This window comes from Centrocercus urophasianus, unplaced genomic scaffold (genome assembly GCF_019232065.1).
Source record: "Centrocercus urophasianus isolate 14NV4802_14NV808 unplaced genomic scaffold, USGS_Curo_1.0 seq_2, whole genome shotgun sequence".
Lineage (NCBI taxonomy): Eukaryota > Metazoa > Chordata > Aves > Galliformes > Phasianidae > Centrocercus > Centrocercus urophasianus.
In genome coordinates this window covers 15,925,398-15,943,688 of record NW_024884755.1, presented here as the reverse complement: position 1 = coordinate 15,943,688, position 18,291 = coordinate 15,925,398, and the positions used below count along the sequence as shown (strand labels likewise).

The 18,291-nt window shown below is 56.5% G+C and overlaps 1 protein-coding gene across 1 annotated transcript; it reads right to left on the bottom strand.

Annotated features, from left to right (window-relative positions):
* Positions 1-62: 62 nt before the first annotated feature.
* ZNF469 (zinc finger protein 469) lies at positions 63-12,650 on the bottom strand. The gene has a single exon (XM_042821836.1). The coding sequence runs from the start codon at positions 12,648-12,650 to the stop codon at positions 468-470; it is 12,183 nt and encodes a 4,060-aa protein (XP_042677770.1). The 3' UTR covers positions 63-467.
* Between the last annotated feature and the right edge of the window lie 5,641 nt (positions 12,651-18,291).

The following is an 18,291-nucleotide window of genomic DNA, read 5'->3' as shown; positions in this document are numbered from 1 at the left end:
AAAAAAAAAAAAAATATATATATATATATATAAAAATTTGCTTTCTACAGTGTACTGCACCTCATGAATAAGACGTCTACGGAATGAAGTTCATCTCTTCAAGTACTTTGTACAAAGATAACACAGACACAGTCTCAAAAGGGTCTGAGATTTGCAAGTATCCTCATAACCTCAGCACTTCTGCAATAAAGAAATTGCTCTTCACGATTCAGTCTGCCCAAAGCGATTACAATTTCAGTTCATGAAAATCATCAGCAACATCAAAGTTCTAGCATTTGCATGATAAATCAGGTGAATTAAAGTAGATTAGTAGACACAAAGCAAACTATTTCACAGAGGCTGCAGTGCAAGTTCATTTAAGCTAGACAGAAAAATCATGCTACACAAACGAATTTAATGCTTTGATAATTTTTCCCTTGCAAACCCCATGAAAGCAGCTGCGGATCACCGTAAGTCACTTCCATAAATTACTCTGAAGTATCTCTTCTTAGAGGAATCTTAAAGCTGGTTAATTTTTGCCCGAAGAGCTGGCTGAGCAGGTTGTTCTGGGACTCGGCGGTGCGGAAGCTGGCCGTCCCGGCGGGCCTGGTGCCACGTGCGGGCCGCGGGCCGTGCAATGAGCCGCGTGGGCTCTGCACCGCACCTTTGGCCAGCACCTGCTGGAGGCTCTTCCCCAAAATGGCCTTCCTCCGCCGCACGTCCCCGTTGGCGTGCCGCACCTCCCCCTTCTTCTGGCTGCAAGCATCCGGCACTGCTTTCTTCAGCTGGGAGCCCGCTCTGGGCCTGGGCAGCAGCTTGTTGCAGTGGGTCTCCCTCCGCCCAGGGGACAAGGCTGGGCCGTCGCCGTTGCCCCAGTCATTGCGTTTGAGCTCAGCGGAGCCCTCGCTCCTGGACAGACCCGGCGTCCGCAGTTTCTTCTTTTTGCCGTCCCCCTCCATGTTCTCCCGGGAGCCGGCGCTTCCCCGGTGCCCGAGAGATTTGTGTTCTTTCCTCCTCTTGGGGTGAAGCTTGGCTGCGTTGTTGGCTGCCTCTCCCCAGGCTTGGTGGCCTGTGGACCTGCTGGGGTTGCCACCGTGGTCCTTGGGATTCGTGCCGCTGTCCTTAGGGCTGGCCTCGGGCGCGGGTTTGTCCTTCACCACGCCGCCTTGCTGGCCCTCCTCAGGAGCAGCCTCCTCACCCGCGGTCTTCTTCTGCGGGGCCGAATCTTTGGCAGCTCTGTTCAGTGCGGGTGACGCCGTCTTGTCCTTCAGGGGCAAGGGCTGATGAGCAGACCCTGGAGAAGTGGCTTTGGATGCTCCTTCCCAAGAGGAGGCCTCACTGGGGTTGCCCCACAGCGTCCTGTGGGTCTCCTTAGCTGGCAGAGCCTCTGCCCCTGGGGAAGGAATTTCTGAGACCTTCTTGGCAAGCTGGAGAAATGGGATTCCGTCCATGGCATCCGTGTCTGCATCAGGATTATCTGAAAGTCCTGCTATGTATCCGTCTTTGTTGCCTATGCTTGTTCGTTTAGGGGTATCGGTATAGCCACATTTCTCGGTGAGGTGTGGAGGAGACAGCTTTTGTTCTGTAGCTTGGTTGCAAGCTAACCCGGCAAGGTCAATGCCAAACTCAGGTGAGTCCAAGAAAGGAAGCGGCTTCCCATCAAACGCTCCTTTCTCCAGCTCCTCAATGGACAGGGCAGCGATATGACCGAGCTCTGGGCCACTTGTTGCAGCCTGTGGCAAAGATGGGGAGAGGCAGGGGGGTGGAGGCAGGGTGTCAAACTGAGATTTCTCCATCTCTGCCAGCAGGTCAGAGAAGTCACCCACCAGCTCTTCTGTTTTCACCGAGGTCTGGGGCAGAGGCACCGTCGGGTCCCTGGAGGCTGTAGAGAAGGAGGCAGGAGGAGGCTGCAAGTTGGGGCCAGCTGGAGACTCCACCAGCTGCAGGTCACCGGTGTGGTTGTGATGAGCGGGTGAGCCGCCATTGTGAGCAACCTTCCTCCTCTTGCTTGGTGGCACAGCCTCCCGAAGAGAGCTATCCTCCCTGCCCTGCTCTCTGCGCTCTCTGGAGGCACTGCTGGGCCTCATGACCCCTCTGAATTTGAAAGTCTTGCTGCTTCCCACTAGGTGCTTCTCCATATGCCGGTCGTACTGCTCCTTCTTAGAGAAGGTGTAGTTGCACATGCTGCATATGAAGGACTTCTTGATAACATGCATGACGTCGGCACAGAGCTCGCAGGCATACAGCGTGGTGTGCTTGATCTCCTGCTCCTCCACAATCCCGTGCTCCTGGCTGAGGTGGTTTCGAAGCTCTTTGGTCTCCTGGTAGAACATGGGGCACTTGTGGCACAAGTAAATCTTCTGCAAACTGTGCACCACCAAGTGCCGCTGGAGTTTAAAGGGCTTGGGAAACTGCTTGCCACAGTGATGGCAGTCCCTGGAAGGATCCTTGCAGTCTGGGTGCATGGGGACAGATTTTGGAGTGCCTTCACTTTTTGATGTACGCTCTGGAGAAGGGCTGGCAGACGCTTTGGAGGAGCTGGGTGCAGCTGGCTTTACTTTCATGCTGCTTTCTAAAGGCTCTTTAATCGCCTTGGCCTCCTGCTCAAGGGGTAGCTCCCTGGGGCTCCTGCTCTCTCTGCTCACTGCATGCTTGCAGCTGGAGTCAGCATGCCGGGATGACCTGCTGGGTTTCCGACACATGATGGTGTTGAGGAAATGGGTGACAGCATCATTGTCCTCACTGAAGCAAGACGGTAGGCCCATCACAGACTTCTGCGCTTGCCCTTTGCGAGCAAATTGCGTGGCATGCTCCCGCAGGTGCTCATTGTACATCCAGACATCGGAAATCTCCTTCAGGCACATCCCACAAGCCCACAGGCCTGCCTTGTTCTTGGCATGCTTCTCCTTCAGGTGGTCCCTCAGCTGTTCCCGGGAGCTGAACTTGCGCTGGACGCACATGTAGCAGGTGGGTGGTGGGGATGGGTTGTGGGTTAGTTTGTGGAAGTCCAGCTCTCCTAGTGTCAGGAACCACTGGAAGCAGACCTTGCACTTGTACTGCTTGTCTTTGGTCTTGATGGTAATGTCACCGCGGTTTTTGCTCAGCTTCCCATCTTCTAGCTTACTTCTGCTATGCTTGCTGTGCTGGCCTGGCTTTGGCTTGAAACTCGCGGTGCTGCTGTCCCCAGAAGGATCTTCACAAGGGCCGAAGAAACACACATCTCTCATTTTAAACTTTGCATTCAGCCTCTCAATGTCAATTGTGTGGAATTCAGGAGAGCCTGACTCTTCGGTCACCCCGCCATTGTACGGCTCCTCCACTAGGTTGGGTGGTTTGGAGCTCATTTCTCCAAGTGAGTGCTCGCTCTCAAGGCCCATTGAGGCCTCAAACATCTCAGCAGACAGGCTTTCGTCCTCCTTCTCTAGACTGCCCCAGATGTTCATGCTGTGGACACTGTCTATTTGGCTGTTTTCGCACAAGAAGGTTAGCATGTTGTCCTCCAAGTCAATTACCTCCTTCTCTTGGTCAATCTTCTCACCGTCTGACCTCAACACAACACTTTCAGATCCACTAGGAACATCTTCTCCACTCTTTGCCTTGTTGCCGTGACACATGTTGAGCGTTAAGGCATCGTCAATGGAGATGGTCTCATATTCACAAGGGTCCTCCCTGGTGACGCAGAAGGAGCTGGTGTTGGCGAGGTTAGATGCTACTTGGATGGTGAAGAGGTCGATGGCACCTGCTGGCTGCAGACCTCCCTCGCTGGCAGGCTTGGGTTTCTTGCTGCGCTTCCCGTAGACCCGTGTGCATTTCCTCCGGATGAACTGGTCATCCCTGGGGAACAGCTGGGAGAACGTGGAGTCTTCATCCAGTGAGTGCTCCCTGCTCGGTGGAAGCTCTGCCTTTGCCCAGTGCTTTGGCTCTGCAGATGTGGGGCTGGCTGCTGGCATGGGCTGCAGGGCATTGCGCCTGGGGGACATCTGAGAGCCTTCCAGTTCATACGTCTCAAGCAGTGGGACCCCATGGGAAGGAGATGGAGGACTCTGCAGAGCACCGCTCCAGTTCCTGTTGCCGTTGCCTCCCAAACCGTCTCGTGTCTCGGTGTCCATCTTTTCCCTGCTGTAGGCACTGTGATGCTGCTCTTTGCCTACCTTGCCCAATCCCTCCCCGACTTGCTTTGCCAACCCACTAACCCACATTTTGCAAGCCTGCGTGCTACTTTCTACTTGATCTGGATCTTCCATCTCCTCAGGACAGGCAGCTGTGCCTGTTGTTGGCTCCCTGCTGGCCATCTCCTTTGAAGACACTGTCCCATCACCTGGGTCCTCTGCGAGCTCAGCTGCACACGGAGATTGTTTTGTGTTCTCAGGGTGCTGGGATGAGTTGGGCCTGTGTTGTTCCTCTGTAGAGATGCAACCGCCAGGCTCATGCAAGCCCTCCATGACACTGGGCAGGCTGGAGCTGAGCAGAGCAGGGGGAGGACGCGAATTCTCCTCTAGTTCACACAGATCATCAGGCTTGTGTCTGCTGGCAAATGCCTTTGCTTTCCTTCGTCTTACTTTCCTGTTCAGCTTCTTCTCTGAATTGCCGTTTATCCCTTCGAGATCTTTGCTTTGGCTCCTTCTGCCCTTTTCCCCCTTCCTGCCCTGCCTGCCCTGATCCAGCTTCTCAGCTGACACTTCCCCTGCTGCCCTTGCCTCCACGCACTGCCCCTTTGCCCCCATCTCCCGGTGCAGAAAGCGTGTGTGGTGCAGCTCCTGCGACATCTCCAATGATCTCACACTCAGGTCGCTCAGCACTCTGCTGACCACCTCCTGCATCTGTGCTCCAGGCTCTTTCTCCAGTCCGGTGCATATTTTCTTGGGGACGTGCTCAACCACTTCAATTGGTGTCTGGGAGTTGCAGGTTTTCTCTTTGCCCATCTTCAGGCTCTTCCTGGGGACTTTCTGAGCTGCTGCTTTTGATGTCTGGTCTGCAGAGATCAGGGCAGACCTAGGAGTTTTGTTGGCCTGCAGCACGCTGCTGTTCCTGACGTGGTGCTTGACAGCTTTGTGCCTGGTCAGGCCGGGCTTGGAGCGGAAAGAGGCTGAGCAGATGTCACAGATGACCTGGAGCACACCGGGGTTCTTTTCTTTATGGGGTTCAAGCTGGGAAGGTTTGGGAGTACTGGGACATGTGTTGTTCTCTCCTTGATCTGCGTTATTCAGTGAGCAACTCGCAGCTTCCCTGCCATGCTCAGCCCTGTGGCTTTTGGGATTCTCACCTTTTAAACTCTTTTCCCCGTTCTCTGTGATTTTGGAGAGATCACCAGTTTCCACCTCTGCTGCGTCTGAGCGGTGGTCATTGAGTTCGGTGGGACCAAGATCTCCAGTCCTTTTAAAACCTCTACAGACAGCACTTGGCACCTGCAGAGCAACAAAACAACCGGACAGAGCCTCTGCGTCATTTTGGTGCTTACTGCCATCATTGGAGCTGTTCTCAAACTTTTTCTCTTCATTTAGGTTTACCTCTCTGTCTGTGATCAGCAGCAGATCCGTCTTGGGCTGGGTTGGGTAGTTTGTGTTTTTTGGAGGTATAGAGTTAATGGCCATATCTGGGATAGCACACACTTGGTTTTGTTTAGAAGAAGAGCCTGGCAGCACGTCACCAGCGCTCTCAGGTCCTTCTTTCCCAACACCTTGAGGTGGTGAGCAAGGAGCAGAGCGCGGCTCACAGGGACCCTCCATCCCCCAAGCATTCTTCTCTTCTAAGAGCTGGCTGCCAATGCTGGATGACCCTTCTCCATCAGTCCCACTGTTCTGCAAGTACTCAGGGTGGGAAGAATTCATCAGCAAGGGCTGGCTGGCCAGAGCTTCATCTGCGTAATGACAGCTGAGGGGCTTTTTCTTGCTGTTCCCATCTCTGGGGAGCTTTGCATTTACCGTGAAGGTTTTTGGGTCCTGTGGCAAGGTGGAACGTGCCTGGAGCTCACCCGAGGGACCAAGTGTGTCAGTAGGGCTGCTGGGAGCACTGCCTGCTCCCATGTGCTTGCTCTGTACAGATCCTGACACCTGCACATCAGCTCCTTCGCACCACACTCCACACTCAGTGTTGTTTGTCCCCAGCATCTCTGCAGCCGTGCTGCCCTGCGTTTCTTTCTCTGGCGCATTATGGCTTAAATGGGATTGCTCATGTTTTGTAAATGCCAAGGTCGCTTTGTTTTTATCTAGTTCCTGGTCTTCCATGAGCTGATCAGCTTTCTTCCCTTGCCCTGGCAGCAGGGTCACCGCTGTGCTTTTGAGTGGTGAGAGGTCACTGTGCTCTGGGGAAGCTCCATCTGCACGGATATTAATGTCATTCAGCTCCGTGTGCTCATTTGCTAAGTGCTGCAGATCTGCTACGTTATTTTGCAGCTCGGGGTCGGCGAATGTGGATAGTTTTGCACTGTAAGAGCCCGCTGCACTGAACGACTCCAGCTGCTCGCACGCACTGGGGAATAGTGCAGCATCTTTAGCAGGGGCAGCAATGCTCTCTGCATTGCCCACCACGGGGCCATCCTCTTCCCCTGGGGCAGGCCGATATGTCTGATTTTCCCCATCGTTGCTCTCCTCTTTCTGCTCTGGCTGGCCCTTGCTGGAGGCAGTGGGGTGGCCGGGAGCCAGCAGCACAGGGAAGCATGGCAGCAGCATCTCCTCCTCATTGCTCTTCACTGTCCGTGCCACGAAGAGCTGGAGCTGCTGCAGAGGGTTGGTGTCCTGGGGGGTCTTTGGAGAGCTCTGCTTGGGCAGACTCAGCATGTTGAGCAGTCGTGCTGTGTGCTTGCTGCCTCTATCTCCATGCCCAGGGGCCAGGAAGGCTGCAGGGCTCTTCCTCTCCTCCACTTCTTCCAGCAATGCAGACGCACTGCTGTCCCCATTGAAATCCACAGCACTCTTCACCATTTTGGGTGCCTCAGACTTGCCGAAGGGCCTTTCTTCTGCATCTGGGACATCTTTGATGTGAGGCGAGAAGACAAGATCCGCAGCTGTGCATGGATCTGCCTGAAGGCCTTGTTCAGGGTTATGGCTTGGAAGACTGGCATCGAACTTCTCCAGCTCTGCAGTGAGCTCCCCTGTTTTCCCGGGTGTGGGGAAGCTCTCAGCATCACGTGTGTGAGCCAGGGGTGGCAGGCTGTCCTCTCCAGCTTTGGTAACTTCCTGTGTCTCGGGGAACGTGGTGCTGGTGGCAGCAGGTGGGCTTTTTGCAATGGGGTCTACAGGGTAGACAGGCACCTCATTTGTGTCAGCTGTGCATGACTCGGGTGGACTTTTGGAGGAAGACTCATTTTCCTTCTTTCTGGGGTCATTTCCCTGAGTGGCCTCAGGTCCCTGCAGCTGCTCCCCGCTCTTCATGGGACAAAATCCATCTGCAGGGGCTGGCGCACACATCCCAGCATCCAGCGAGACGAACCTCGCGGGTCTGTGCCAGGGATCCCTGCCTCCCTCGTAGCCTCCATGCGTGACTGCTGGCTTCTCGCCCCCCAGCCTTTCCCCAGCGGCCAGGAGGTTTGAGCTGCCCACGTCATCTGCCACAAAGAGCCCCCTCTGGTGGCCCATCCCTGGCTCTTCAGGTAGGGATGGGAAGGGCTCAGCTTGTCCCCTCAGGGCTGCAGCAGCGTGATGCTCACCTTTCTGCGGGGCGGTTGGCACCTCACCGCTCAGCTTGCTGGTTTGCAGCTGACTCTCCAGCTCTGTCACTAAGCGCTTGATCTCCAGCTCATCATCTGATATGTGGTTCATGAAAGCCACATTGTAATCTGTTATCCTGTCCGGCAGAGGCAGCTGGCTGGCGGGGATGGGTCCCTCCTCAGGGAATTTCTTGGCGAGTGGCTTGTCCACTGACAAGCTGTGGAAGGGAGCCATGTCTTCGGACAGCATTGGAGCCACCTCCTCCATGAGGGACCAGTCCTTCTCTGGCATGAATGCTGAGAACGGCTGCTCAAAGGACAGTGGCTTGCTGGGGTCACCTCCAGGGCAGGCAAACGCTGTCACATAGCTGTCCTTGCTCGCAGGCACCGTCTCGTACAGCGGTGAATCGAATTCGGCCACTGGCAGCTCTCCAAAAATGGAAGAGGAATCGAAGCTGAGAGGGGAGGAGGCCTTAGTCTGCTGAGTCTCTGCGGTGTAGGGGGAGATGCTGGCGTGCTTCTGCTCGAAGGAACCAGCACTGATGTCCTCTTGGCATAAATACACACCCTCCATGTGCGAGGGTCCCAAGGGCGGTGGCTTTGAGAAGAGATTGGCATCGTAGTGAGCAGGAAGGCCTTTGGGATCAAAAAACGTGTTGTCACTGCTGACGTATGGATCAGGCGCTTTGGCCAGCATCATTCCCACAGCATTGTCACTGACTGGGGCAGCCTGCATGGCACAGCCCTTCCCACTGTCACTGAGCCCGGGTGCCTCCCCAGCTGAGTAGGTGGCATTGGGGCTGGATCCATCCCCACCATGGGCTGGAGACATCAGCTCCTCTGCGTGGCATTTGAGTGCATCACGTGTGTATGGGGCAAAGTGTTGCCTCTGGATGGCCACCTCTGACCCGGGTGAGCCCTGAGCCTCAAAGGCAGGCTCTCTTGCCTCACTTGTGGGGTTTGCCTCTCCTTCAGGCTCTTCTGCCTCCTCCTTACGGGGCAGTCTGATGGGGCTTCTTCCCAAGGTGGCTGTGCTTGGCAGCTGCCTCTCCTGGGTCTGTGGTAGCGGCTCCTCCTCTCCATCTCCTGCAGTGGCAGCATCTGCTTTGGTACCTAGGTGTGTTCTGGAGGCTGCCACCAAAGGCTTGGCTGAGCCTACCCGCCTGCTCCCTCGGGAAAAGTCCTCCTTACTTTTCTGGCTCGTCTTTGGGCTCCTGTCCTCAGGATGGCTGAGTACAGCTGTCGGTGTCAGTGCCAGGCTGTCTGAGCACCTTGTCCCCTTCACGCCTGCCTTCTTGCTTTCTAGCTCACTGGGACCAGCCTTGGTGCAAGCACTGGTGCTGGGACTGCTGCCCATGGACAACTGGCTGCTGCGCCTGCAGGCTCTGCCAGAACTGTCCCCTTTCTTGGAGGTCTCTGGACTGGAGAGCCTGCTGTGCTCTGGTGCCTCCCTTTTCCGGTGGTTTCTTCTCTGGCTGTAGCTCCAGGCTGGATCTTTCTCTTTTGCTCTCTCGCCTCTCCCGGGGCATTTCTTGCTGAAGCCATATTTGGCTCTCCCCATAAATGCTGTTCCCCGCTTTCTCCTCCCGCGGAGCTTGCTGCAAGCCGCTCCTTCCTCCTCCGAGTCGGAGATGTACTCATATTCCTGGAACCGGCCCTCCTGGGTGCCCGGTGCTGGTCTCCCAGTGAGTGTGGGCAGCTTGCTGCTCTTCGTGTGCAGCTGGTGGAGCTTGTTCTTCTGCTGCACGATCTTGTGGATGAGCTCCTTGCTCCACGTCCCGCTGCGGGCCTTCCTCTTCTTCACCTCCTTCATGGAGAACCGAGGTGGCTTGGGGCTCTTGGAGGAAGCACCCTGAGGCTCCTGGTTGAGCTTCTTGGGCTGCTTTTGGCTGGAGGCTGGCCTGGAGGATGCTGGTGGAATGCTGTTCTTCCTGCCCGCCCTCGGTCTGGCTGTCTTCTCCTCCACCACTGGTTCTGTCTGCTCGCTCTCGCGGGCTGCCAGCCTTCGTGCCGGCCTCCTCTTGTGAGTGTGCTGCCTTCCCGCTCGCCTCTTTGCCCGCTCTTTGCCCCATTGGCTGTCTGCAGAGCAGTAACCATCCTTGGGTTGGCCCACCCCTTTCTCCTCTGTGGTCGCATGCTTCGTTTTGCTCTCTGAGGTCAGACCTTCCTTTGCTCTGTGGGATGACACGCTGCCGGCCGCCTTCACTGCTGTTAGATCCTCGTCGACGAAGACGTCTATGAAGCTGCTGTCAATCTCAGGGTTGTCTGACTGGTAGCCCAGGCCATTGAGAGCTTCAGTAATCAGGCTGTCCAGCTTGGCGTCGTCGATATCCAGGTCGGAGGCGGTGAGTGGCAGTGAGCTGGCATTGAAGAGACCACCCTTCAGAGCATCCTCCTTGCCTTCGCTCTTGCTTTCCCCATCCAACAGAAACTCCTCACCCTTGTTCAGTGCCAACAAATGGGTCTGGGGGTCTGGAGACAAAGGCATGCTGGTGGGTGGCTTGGGGGGCTCAGGGGCTCGCCGTCCCTCTTTGGCCTCGGGGTGGGACGTGCAGAACTGGCGGTGCTCCAGGAAGGAGGCCAAGTTGCTGTAGTTCTGGTCGCACTGCTTGCAGGTCAGTAGCACATCCAGTTGGTCCAGGCTGGCGCTGCTGAGTGAGCCGGCCAGCAGGTGATGGGATGTGTAGGGTGGTGGTGGAGGGGTGTCCCCATCCAACTCCTCCAAGCAGCCTTTGGCCACCTCCACACCTGGTTTGTGAAAGGGGCTCTCCGGGGAGCACTTCAGGGGGTTGTCATCCTTTAGGGTGTCAGGAGGGTAGTGGAAGGGCTTGGCAGGGTCCTGGGGGTGATAATGGAGAGAGGCTGAGCTCAGCACCTCGGAAGGGTGGAAGCTTTTGCTGCCCTCCTTTGTATGGCACGGGTGGTGGCAGAAGGGTGAAGGGGCAAGCGCTGTAGGCATCTGGCCATCGTCAAAGCCGGGATTGAGCGGGCTGCTGGACATGGGGGAGAGCGAGGAGCAGGTGCTGCCACAGGTGGGATTGGGGACGGGAGAAGGCAGCGGGGATTCACATGGGGAGGTGGCCACCAAGGCTGATGGTGGCAGGACCAGTGCTGAGCCGGATGAGCTCCTGGGGGCAGGAGGAGCAGGAGGCGGCCCTGCCTGGTTCATGCCATAGAAGAGGGCTTTGCTTCTCAAGTCGCAGCTGGGAGACCCTGGATCCTTGCCACTGTCGAAAGAAAAAGCACCCACAGAGGCAAGGTCCCCATGCTGTGCCCCAAGACTGTCTCCCAATAAGAGCTTTTTGCTGTGGTACCCCGAGGGGCTGCTGAGGGGGGGACCTTTGTGGGCTTTGCCACTGCCTGGCCACTCTGGGGTGCCGAGAGGGAAAGGGAGCTTCTGGCCAGGGATTGGCCTTGGCAGCTCCATCCTGTTGGGAGTGGGAACTGCAGGAGCGAGGTGTATCTGCTGCCAGGGCATCCTGGCATTTTTCTGCCTCTGCTGCCTCTGCTCAGGGCCAGGCTGGCACTCGAAGGAGAACTGGCTTCCAACAGGGTTTGAATAAGGTGCTGAGTTCTGGTCCATGGGGGAAAACACCTTCGCGGCCCCTCCCCAGGCTTGCACGAGCCGGGGGTGGGTGGGCGCCGGGGGAGGAATGCCGGTCTCAAAAGGCACTGATCCCGTGCTACCCGCAGGGGGGCTGCAATAGGCTTTGCTCTGAAAGTGCACTTGGGAGAGATTGGGTGGCATGTTCCTTCGAAGGGGGCTGCTCTGCAGCAGCAGCCGTGGGCTGGGCACACTGTCCTTGGCTGAGGCTTGCCCCTTACCGACTGGCTTTGGCACGTTAGGCGAGTGTAAACTAGACGGAAAAACAGCTTGGTTTTCTTGGAAAGTGCTTGGGTTTTGGTCGATAGCACCAGAGGATGAGAGAGCACCACTGGGGTCGGTGGGATGCTCGCTCCTGCCCTTATAGCACGGCAGTGGGCTGCGGTGTGGGGTGGGCAGTGGGGCCAGCAGCGGGGGCACACCGTACAGCCGTCCTGAGGGGCACGCACCCTCGAAGGGGCCAACGCTTGGTGTCTCCTCCTGCCAGTCGCGGACAGACGATGAATGGAAGCTGAATGCTCCGTGAGCCGCTTGCCCAGTGGCAATGGCCACATCCAGGTATTCAGCATCGCCACGGTACGGCTCCTTCCCCGCCTCGTGCAGCAGCTGGAAGGGGAACTGGTAGGGCAAAGTGCCCAGAGAGTGGCCGCCTGCTTTGCCACCCTCAGAGAAAGAGCTGGGCTTGACCCCATAGCTAGCACCTGCGAAGCTCTTCTCCGGAGAGGGCCACGCATTGGCCCCGTTCGCCTGAAACTCAAAGTAATGTAGCTGCCCATTGGTGCCGGGGCTCTTGAGGGGCACGCCGGGGGGGGGCTGCCCTTTGGGGCCGTGGGGCGGTGAGGTATAGTTGGCAGAGGTACGGCCGGCAGCCGCCTCGGGGAAGCAGCGGCCGAAACTCAACTCTTCCTCCTCGGGGACGCTGGGTGTGTGGAAGCGGTAACTGCCTGCTGCAGGAGCTCGGCCGGGGTCGGGAGCTTTCGGGGGGGTCACCTTCTGCTGGGGGTAGGCGATGCCTATGGTGGGGCTGGGGCGAGTGCTGGCGATGCTGAGGCGGTAGAGCTGGTGCTGGCCCCGTTCGCCCTTCCCTGCTCGCCGGCTGCGCTCGCGGGTTCGGCCTTTGCCTGGGGGGGACTGGGGGCCGCCCTTGATTCCGCCCCAACCGCTCTCACCCGCAAACTTGGGGTTATTGTGGAGGGATTTGAAGTCGATCTTCCCCGCTTGCTGCGGCCGGATCACGGCTTCCCGCTGGCTGTGGGGCTCCTTGTCCTTGGCGGAGGCGAATGAGGACGTCCCCTCGGTGCCACCGAGCCCTCTGCCATCCTTCTCGCCGCAGCCTTCGAAGCCAAAGTCCTTGTCCTGCTCTTTGGGGCCAGCCTCGCTCTTCTCACTGATGTTGTACGCATGCTGGGTCTCTCCAGTCATGGTACCCAGGGAGGGGGCTACGCAGCCCCACACGCCCGTCCTGCTGCTGCCTCCTGTCCGCCCGTCATGGCACGGTGCTGCGGGGCCGGGCGCAGGGATGGGCACGGTGCACTGTGGACTGCCAGGCACCAGCAGGGTGCTGCTGCATCCTTCAACCTGGACCTGCAGGATGGAGGAGAAACAACGTGGAGTGAGAAATGGGTGCAAGACAGTACCCCTTCCCTTTGCACTTTGAGCAGTGAAACCCAGCAAACACCTCTGGGATGAAACTTTTTGTGCTTCAAAGGATGCCCGGAGCAGTTCACCTTCACAAGAGCTGCTGAGCCAGGCACTTTTCCCTCCCTTGAAAGCTATTTCTGTTCACTTCTTAGCAACATAGGCAGAAAAAGATGACAGAAGAGCTCCACCTACGGATTACCAGGGAGGGCTGACAGCAGGGCTGGGAAAGACATCCCAAAAAGGGCTCTGGATTTCGGGGTATGGCCGCACTTAGAGCCAGGCAGGGCATGCAGCAAAAGGCATCTGCAGCCCTTAGTCCCCTTTTTGCATCACTCCCCCAAGCAACACTGCACACTGTGCCAAATGCTGCTCTGCATTCTGAGGAGAAGAGGCATTCCAAAAACCGGTCTGTCGAATTAGTTCCCTAGTTAGAGTACCCGTTTGGTGTCTGCAAGCCCCATTACAGCCCCAAGCAGGGGAGGGGGCACTGGGGCTGCAAATAAGGGTCAGGTGCAGCTCATAAGAGTTGTGCTGATTGCAGATCCCATGCATGGGAAGCGAGACACCTCTGCATCCCCCTGCAGCCCCTTTCTGGGACGACGCAGGAAGGGAAAAGCAAAACAGGAGGACGTTTTTTCACTCCCCAAAGTGAAACAAGCCCCGACCCGATGGGGCCGACCCCTGTGGCGGTGGCTCTGCCACTGGCCAAAGCCAACACAGCACAGCGGCACGCGGGGCTCCAGCGGGCAGACAATGCCCCCTTATGCTGTGCCGTGCTGCAATGGCACGGCTTGTTTACTGCTGTTTAACTTTGCAAAGGCTCCTGGCCAAGATAAAATAACCAAGGCCAGCGTGAGCTCCGTTATCACAGTCGCGCTCTTTCAGCCACATAAAGGGGCTATTTTTTGGGAGGAAAGGCTCAGTTGTGCGTCCCGAAAGCTGCGGCGCTGGCATGGCGAGGGCTGGGGCTGCTGCTGTGTTAGTGCTGAGCGCCAGGAGAAACAAACACAGTGCTGGCAGCGGGAGCTGGAGGTGGCAAAGTGGAGCTGGTGGCATGCAGGAGCGTGCCGGAGAGCCGCGGGAGCTGGCACAGCAATGCATGGCAGTGCTGGCAGAGCCTGGGCATGGATGGGTTGAGCTCAGCCCATAGGTGGTGCTTGGGAATAAAGGATTTGCTCCCCAAGACCCTGGCTGAATGGGACAAAGCATTCTTGCAGAAGAACTCAGGGAGCCCAACTCCGATGGCGGTGCCCCGTTGCGCCCTCTGGTTGCACAGGTGCCCAGGGAGCAGAGTGGGGCAGGGATCTGGGGCTGCTCTGTCCCAGGCAGGTACTGCTGCCAGCCATGGGATATGCATAAGGGGGGCTGGTTGCTTTAATTTCAAGCAATAATCCTTTACTGCAGGGTTTATGGATCGAGCATAGACACGGGATGGGAAACACAGAATAAAATGCAAATAAGTTCCATTGCCTCTTATGGAAGTGACTCTAAGCCTGCTCCTTTGCCTGGCTCTGCTGTGGCAATGTGACTAGCTTGGTCTGCACAGCATGAAAGTGCCACACAGGGTACGTGGCACATGGCAGAGAGCCCGGTCCCCAGGTATGCAAGCAGTGCTCCATCATGGGAGCATCCATCCTACCACCCCTGGAGCTCTGTCCCTGCACGCATCCATCCCTGTGTCATCCCCAGTCCTGGCAGCTTCTCCTCTCCTAGAGGGAAAGCTGTGAATCCCAGCAGTGGGATGCAGCATGGGGATAGAGGTGGCCATCACGTCCCCACTGCAGCAAGGCAGCTTCTGGGAAATGTTAAAAAAGCCAAAACAGAAAAAAAAAGAAAAGAAAAAGCAAAAACCAAGAAAGAAAAAAACCCCAAACTGACCAAAAAAACCCTACAGCTGCTGAAACAAAGCAGACAAAGAGGGCCAAAACCCCCCTGCAGAACCCCACCATAGCTCCTGCCCCATGCAGGGTCAGGGATGGGGAGGAGGATCTCCAGCCCTGTGGGGGAGTGGAGGACGCAGCTCTCGGGGCCTCGCAGCCCCGGGTTCGGCGTCTCCCTCGCCTGACCTTGGGTGAGACATTTAATCGTGGTGACTCAGCTCTCCATCTGTAAATCAGCCCCGATAAGGCTTCCCCTCGCCTATCTGCCTTGTGTATCAGCTCCTCAGATTAGCGAGGCAGGGACTGTTCTTACGAGCTGTGCGTGCGGTGCCCCGGTGTCACGAAGCCCTGATAGGGCTGGGTGGTGTGTGGGGTCTGTGCTTGGGGTGAGGGTCTTCTGGGGGCGAGAGTCCCGTTTGGATGTCAGCATGGAGTGCTGTTATCCGGCTGGGTACTGTGGCCCTCGGAGGCACTGTGGTTTCTCCAAATGCAGCTTTGAGCAGACAGGGACGGGTGTGGGAACGGATGGAAAAAAATAAACACAGATCCCAGCTGGGCCGTACCTTTAGGGAGGCACACAAAGAGCCCCCTGAAGGCAGCGGGGCTTTGCTGACCCCTAAAAAGCCCCTCATACACCCTCCCTCCCCCCAAACCCTCTGCTGGTTTCTGCCACCAAACTCTGAAGATGCTTTCTGTCTGCCCTGCATGGATGGAGAAAGGCATTTAAAGGATTTCCATCCCATCTGGGCGGGTCAAGCAGCTGCTTCTGTTGGTGAGGTTTTGGCCGAGGCTGTGAAAAATCCCTCTCTCTCGTGAACTGGCCCCTTCTCAAAGCAGGGACTGTTTCAGCTTTCTGTCTCTTGTGGCCAGGAAAGCAGCTGGGGAGGTTGGAGTGATGGGGGGGCTGAGCCTCGGCATCCCCACGCTGAGGAGGTTTGGGGGGGGGGGGGTTGTGGCATGCCCTGAGCCCGCTGGGATGAGGAGCAAAGCCTGGCTCACAAAAATAGCATCGGAGCGCGCCGTCAGCTGGCCGGTACCTTGGCACCCCTCCGCCACGCCGCTACTGCCGGGACTCACTTCCACCTCCCATGAAATATGAGTTTCTTGGCTGCAAGGGAAAGAGAGAACTATGTCAGGAATCTGTGTTTGGCTTGGCTGCGGCACAGTGGCTCCCAGCGCCTGGGCTGGGCTCTGGCATGTGGCTGAGAGAAGGAGGGGTTCCCAAAACTCACTGCCACAGCCATGCCAGGATGGGTGCCCCCAGGGAAGGGAAACTGAGGCAGGGATGGAGATGAGAGCTGTATCACACGTTCTGAATCCCACTCCATTCCCTGCATCTCATCCCCATCCCTGGCATCCCATCCCTAACCCCTGCACCCCACCCATCCCCTGCATTCCATTCATCTCCTGCATTTCATCCCCATCCCCTGCATCTCATCCCCATTCCCAGCTCCCAGCCCCTATGTTTCATCCTCACCCCTTGTATCCCAGCTCTATCTGCCTCTTCGCAGCCCGTCCCCCTGCATCCCAACCTGCTGGGGTCCTTTCCTGCATTCCCACTTGGGAATGGAGGGAAAAGAACACTTCTGAGAAGCTCAGGATATTTTCAGGGCACATTATTATCTCCCTTCCAGCTCCTGGTTCAGCCCAGAGCTCAGGAGCTCTGCAGTGCTGAGCAATGCTTGCTGCTCCCCTGGAGCACGCGTGCTGCTTGGTCAGATCCCAAAACACCTCATCCATCTGATGCTAACCCATAAAATAAAGAGAAAAGCAAAATGGGGGCCAGCTCCTGTCCATGCGTGGCACATCAAGAGGAACACGATGGGTCCTTCAGCCCCAGGGATGGTGGCTGAGGATGGGGACAAGGGCTGGGGATGGAAGGAGAAGGTTTAGTGATGGACACAGACTTGTTCTGAGGAAGGCCGGGGCATCCCTTGGGGAGGAGCCATAGGATGGAAGCCCTGCTGGTGTACACACACACGGGTGGTTTGGTCTGGCTCTGTCCGGGTGAGGAGCACTGCGAGAGACCGCTTCCAGCAGATGTTGCTGGCCAGAGGACGAGTTGGAAGGCTATTCAGAAAGTTTGCTTCTTGCTCACAATGGTCCAAAACTGATTTTCTGGATCCGAACGGCTTTGGGTTTCCAAGCTGGTGAGCGTCCAGCTTTCAGTCTGGATCCAGACTTTGCAGAGAGTCCAAATCCTTCCTCAGCTTCTAACGCGAGCTGGTTCCAAACAAGCACAAGGCACATCCTGAGCTGCTCTCTGGGTACCCCTCAGGGTGCTGCGTGCCAGTGTCTGGGCACAGCGCCCACACTCCTCCCAAATATCCACGCTGCCCTGTCTGGAGGTGCTGGCAAGGCTGGGAAATGCCCTATGGGGCTTTTTTGGGAGCATCCAGGGTGGTGGAAAGGGGAGAAGCCACGGGAAGCAGCTGGAGGTCACCCCTGCCTGCTGTCAGTGTAAGAAGAGCCGGGTGGATCGAGGACAGCAAAACAAATCCCATAGATCCCAATGTCTGGTGTGCACCTCTGCAGGTGCTCACGCTGACTCCATCTCAAGGCTCTTTCCCAGAGGCGATGGGATGGTGATGGTAAACACACAGCTTACCTACGGTATGGGCAAGCAGAGCCCTCCAGGTGCCCCATTTCCTATAAAAATCCCATAGATGAGGCACCTGAGCACCTCTCTTGCCCCAGTCCTGAGCCTCCGGGGCCGTGTGGGTTTAATCTCCTCTGGGGATCGGCAGCGGAGCCGGGGCTGACAGCAGCATCTTTGTGGGGCTGTCAGGAAGAATGACTTATTTTGACGTTTATTTAAGAAATATTAATCTTTCATTTTCCTCCTAAATGCTCCTGTTTGCTGAGGAACTATCTGTTACCTAAGTGCTCCGATAAATCTTCCAAGGTAAAATTACATGTTAGATGCTGCCAGAAGGGTACATTTAAGAATGCTTCCCAAATTATCAACTGCATTAATCTTAATTACTTTGGTAAAAGTAGAGTCTGGCATTAGGGAGAGCTAAATTGAACGGGTGTTTGTTTGTCTTTATCATATCACATATTTGAGATCATTTAACGGGACGCAGATAAAAGGCGCAGGGCAGCGTGGGGCAGAGTGACAAGGAGCAGGAGGGGACCAAGGAGCCCAGGACAAAGAAATAGTTAATAGAAATTAATGCTGTTTGGAGTGAGAAAGGAAGATGAGGACAGAAGCAAGTCAGCGCCCCGCTGAACGCATGCTGCAGGGAAGCACCGCTGCTTAAATCCCTCTTATTCAGACGAATGGGATCAGGCACTCGCTCAGAGGTGAGCGCATTGTGAAGTATTTCGAGGCACAGAGATGAAATAAAGCACAAGGATTAAGTGCTCTCGTTAACCGGGGCCTTGGAGAGGTATTGGGTATCTCTGCATCTCCCCAGGTCAGCGTGACCTGAGTTTGTTCACCATCACACAGAGAGCTGGGATAAGTCAAAAGGGGATGGGGGGTGATGTGTCCTCCTTCTCCTTCTCCTTCTCCTTCTCCTTCTCCTTCTCCTTCTCCT

What these genes read in the sequence shown, in the direction of transcription:
- ZNF469 (XM_042821836.1), bottom strand. Translation starts at nt 12,650, where the DNA reads ATGACTGGAGAGACCCAGCATGCGTACAACATCAGTGAGAAGAGCGAG.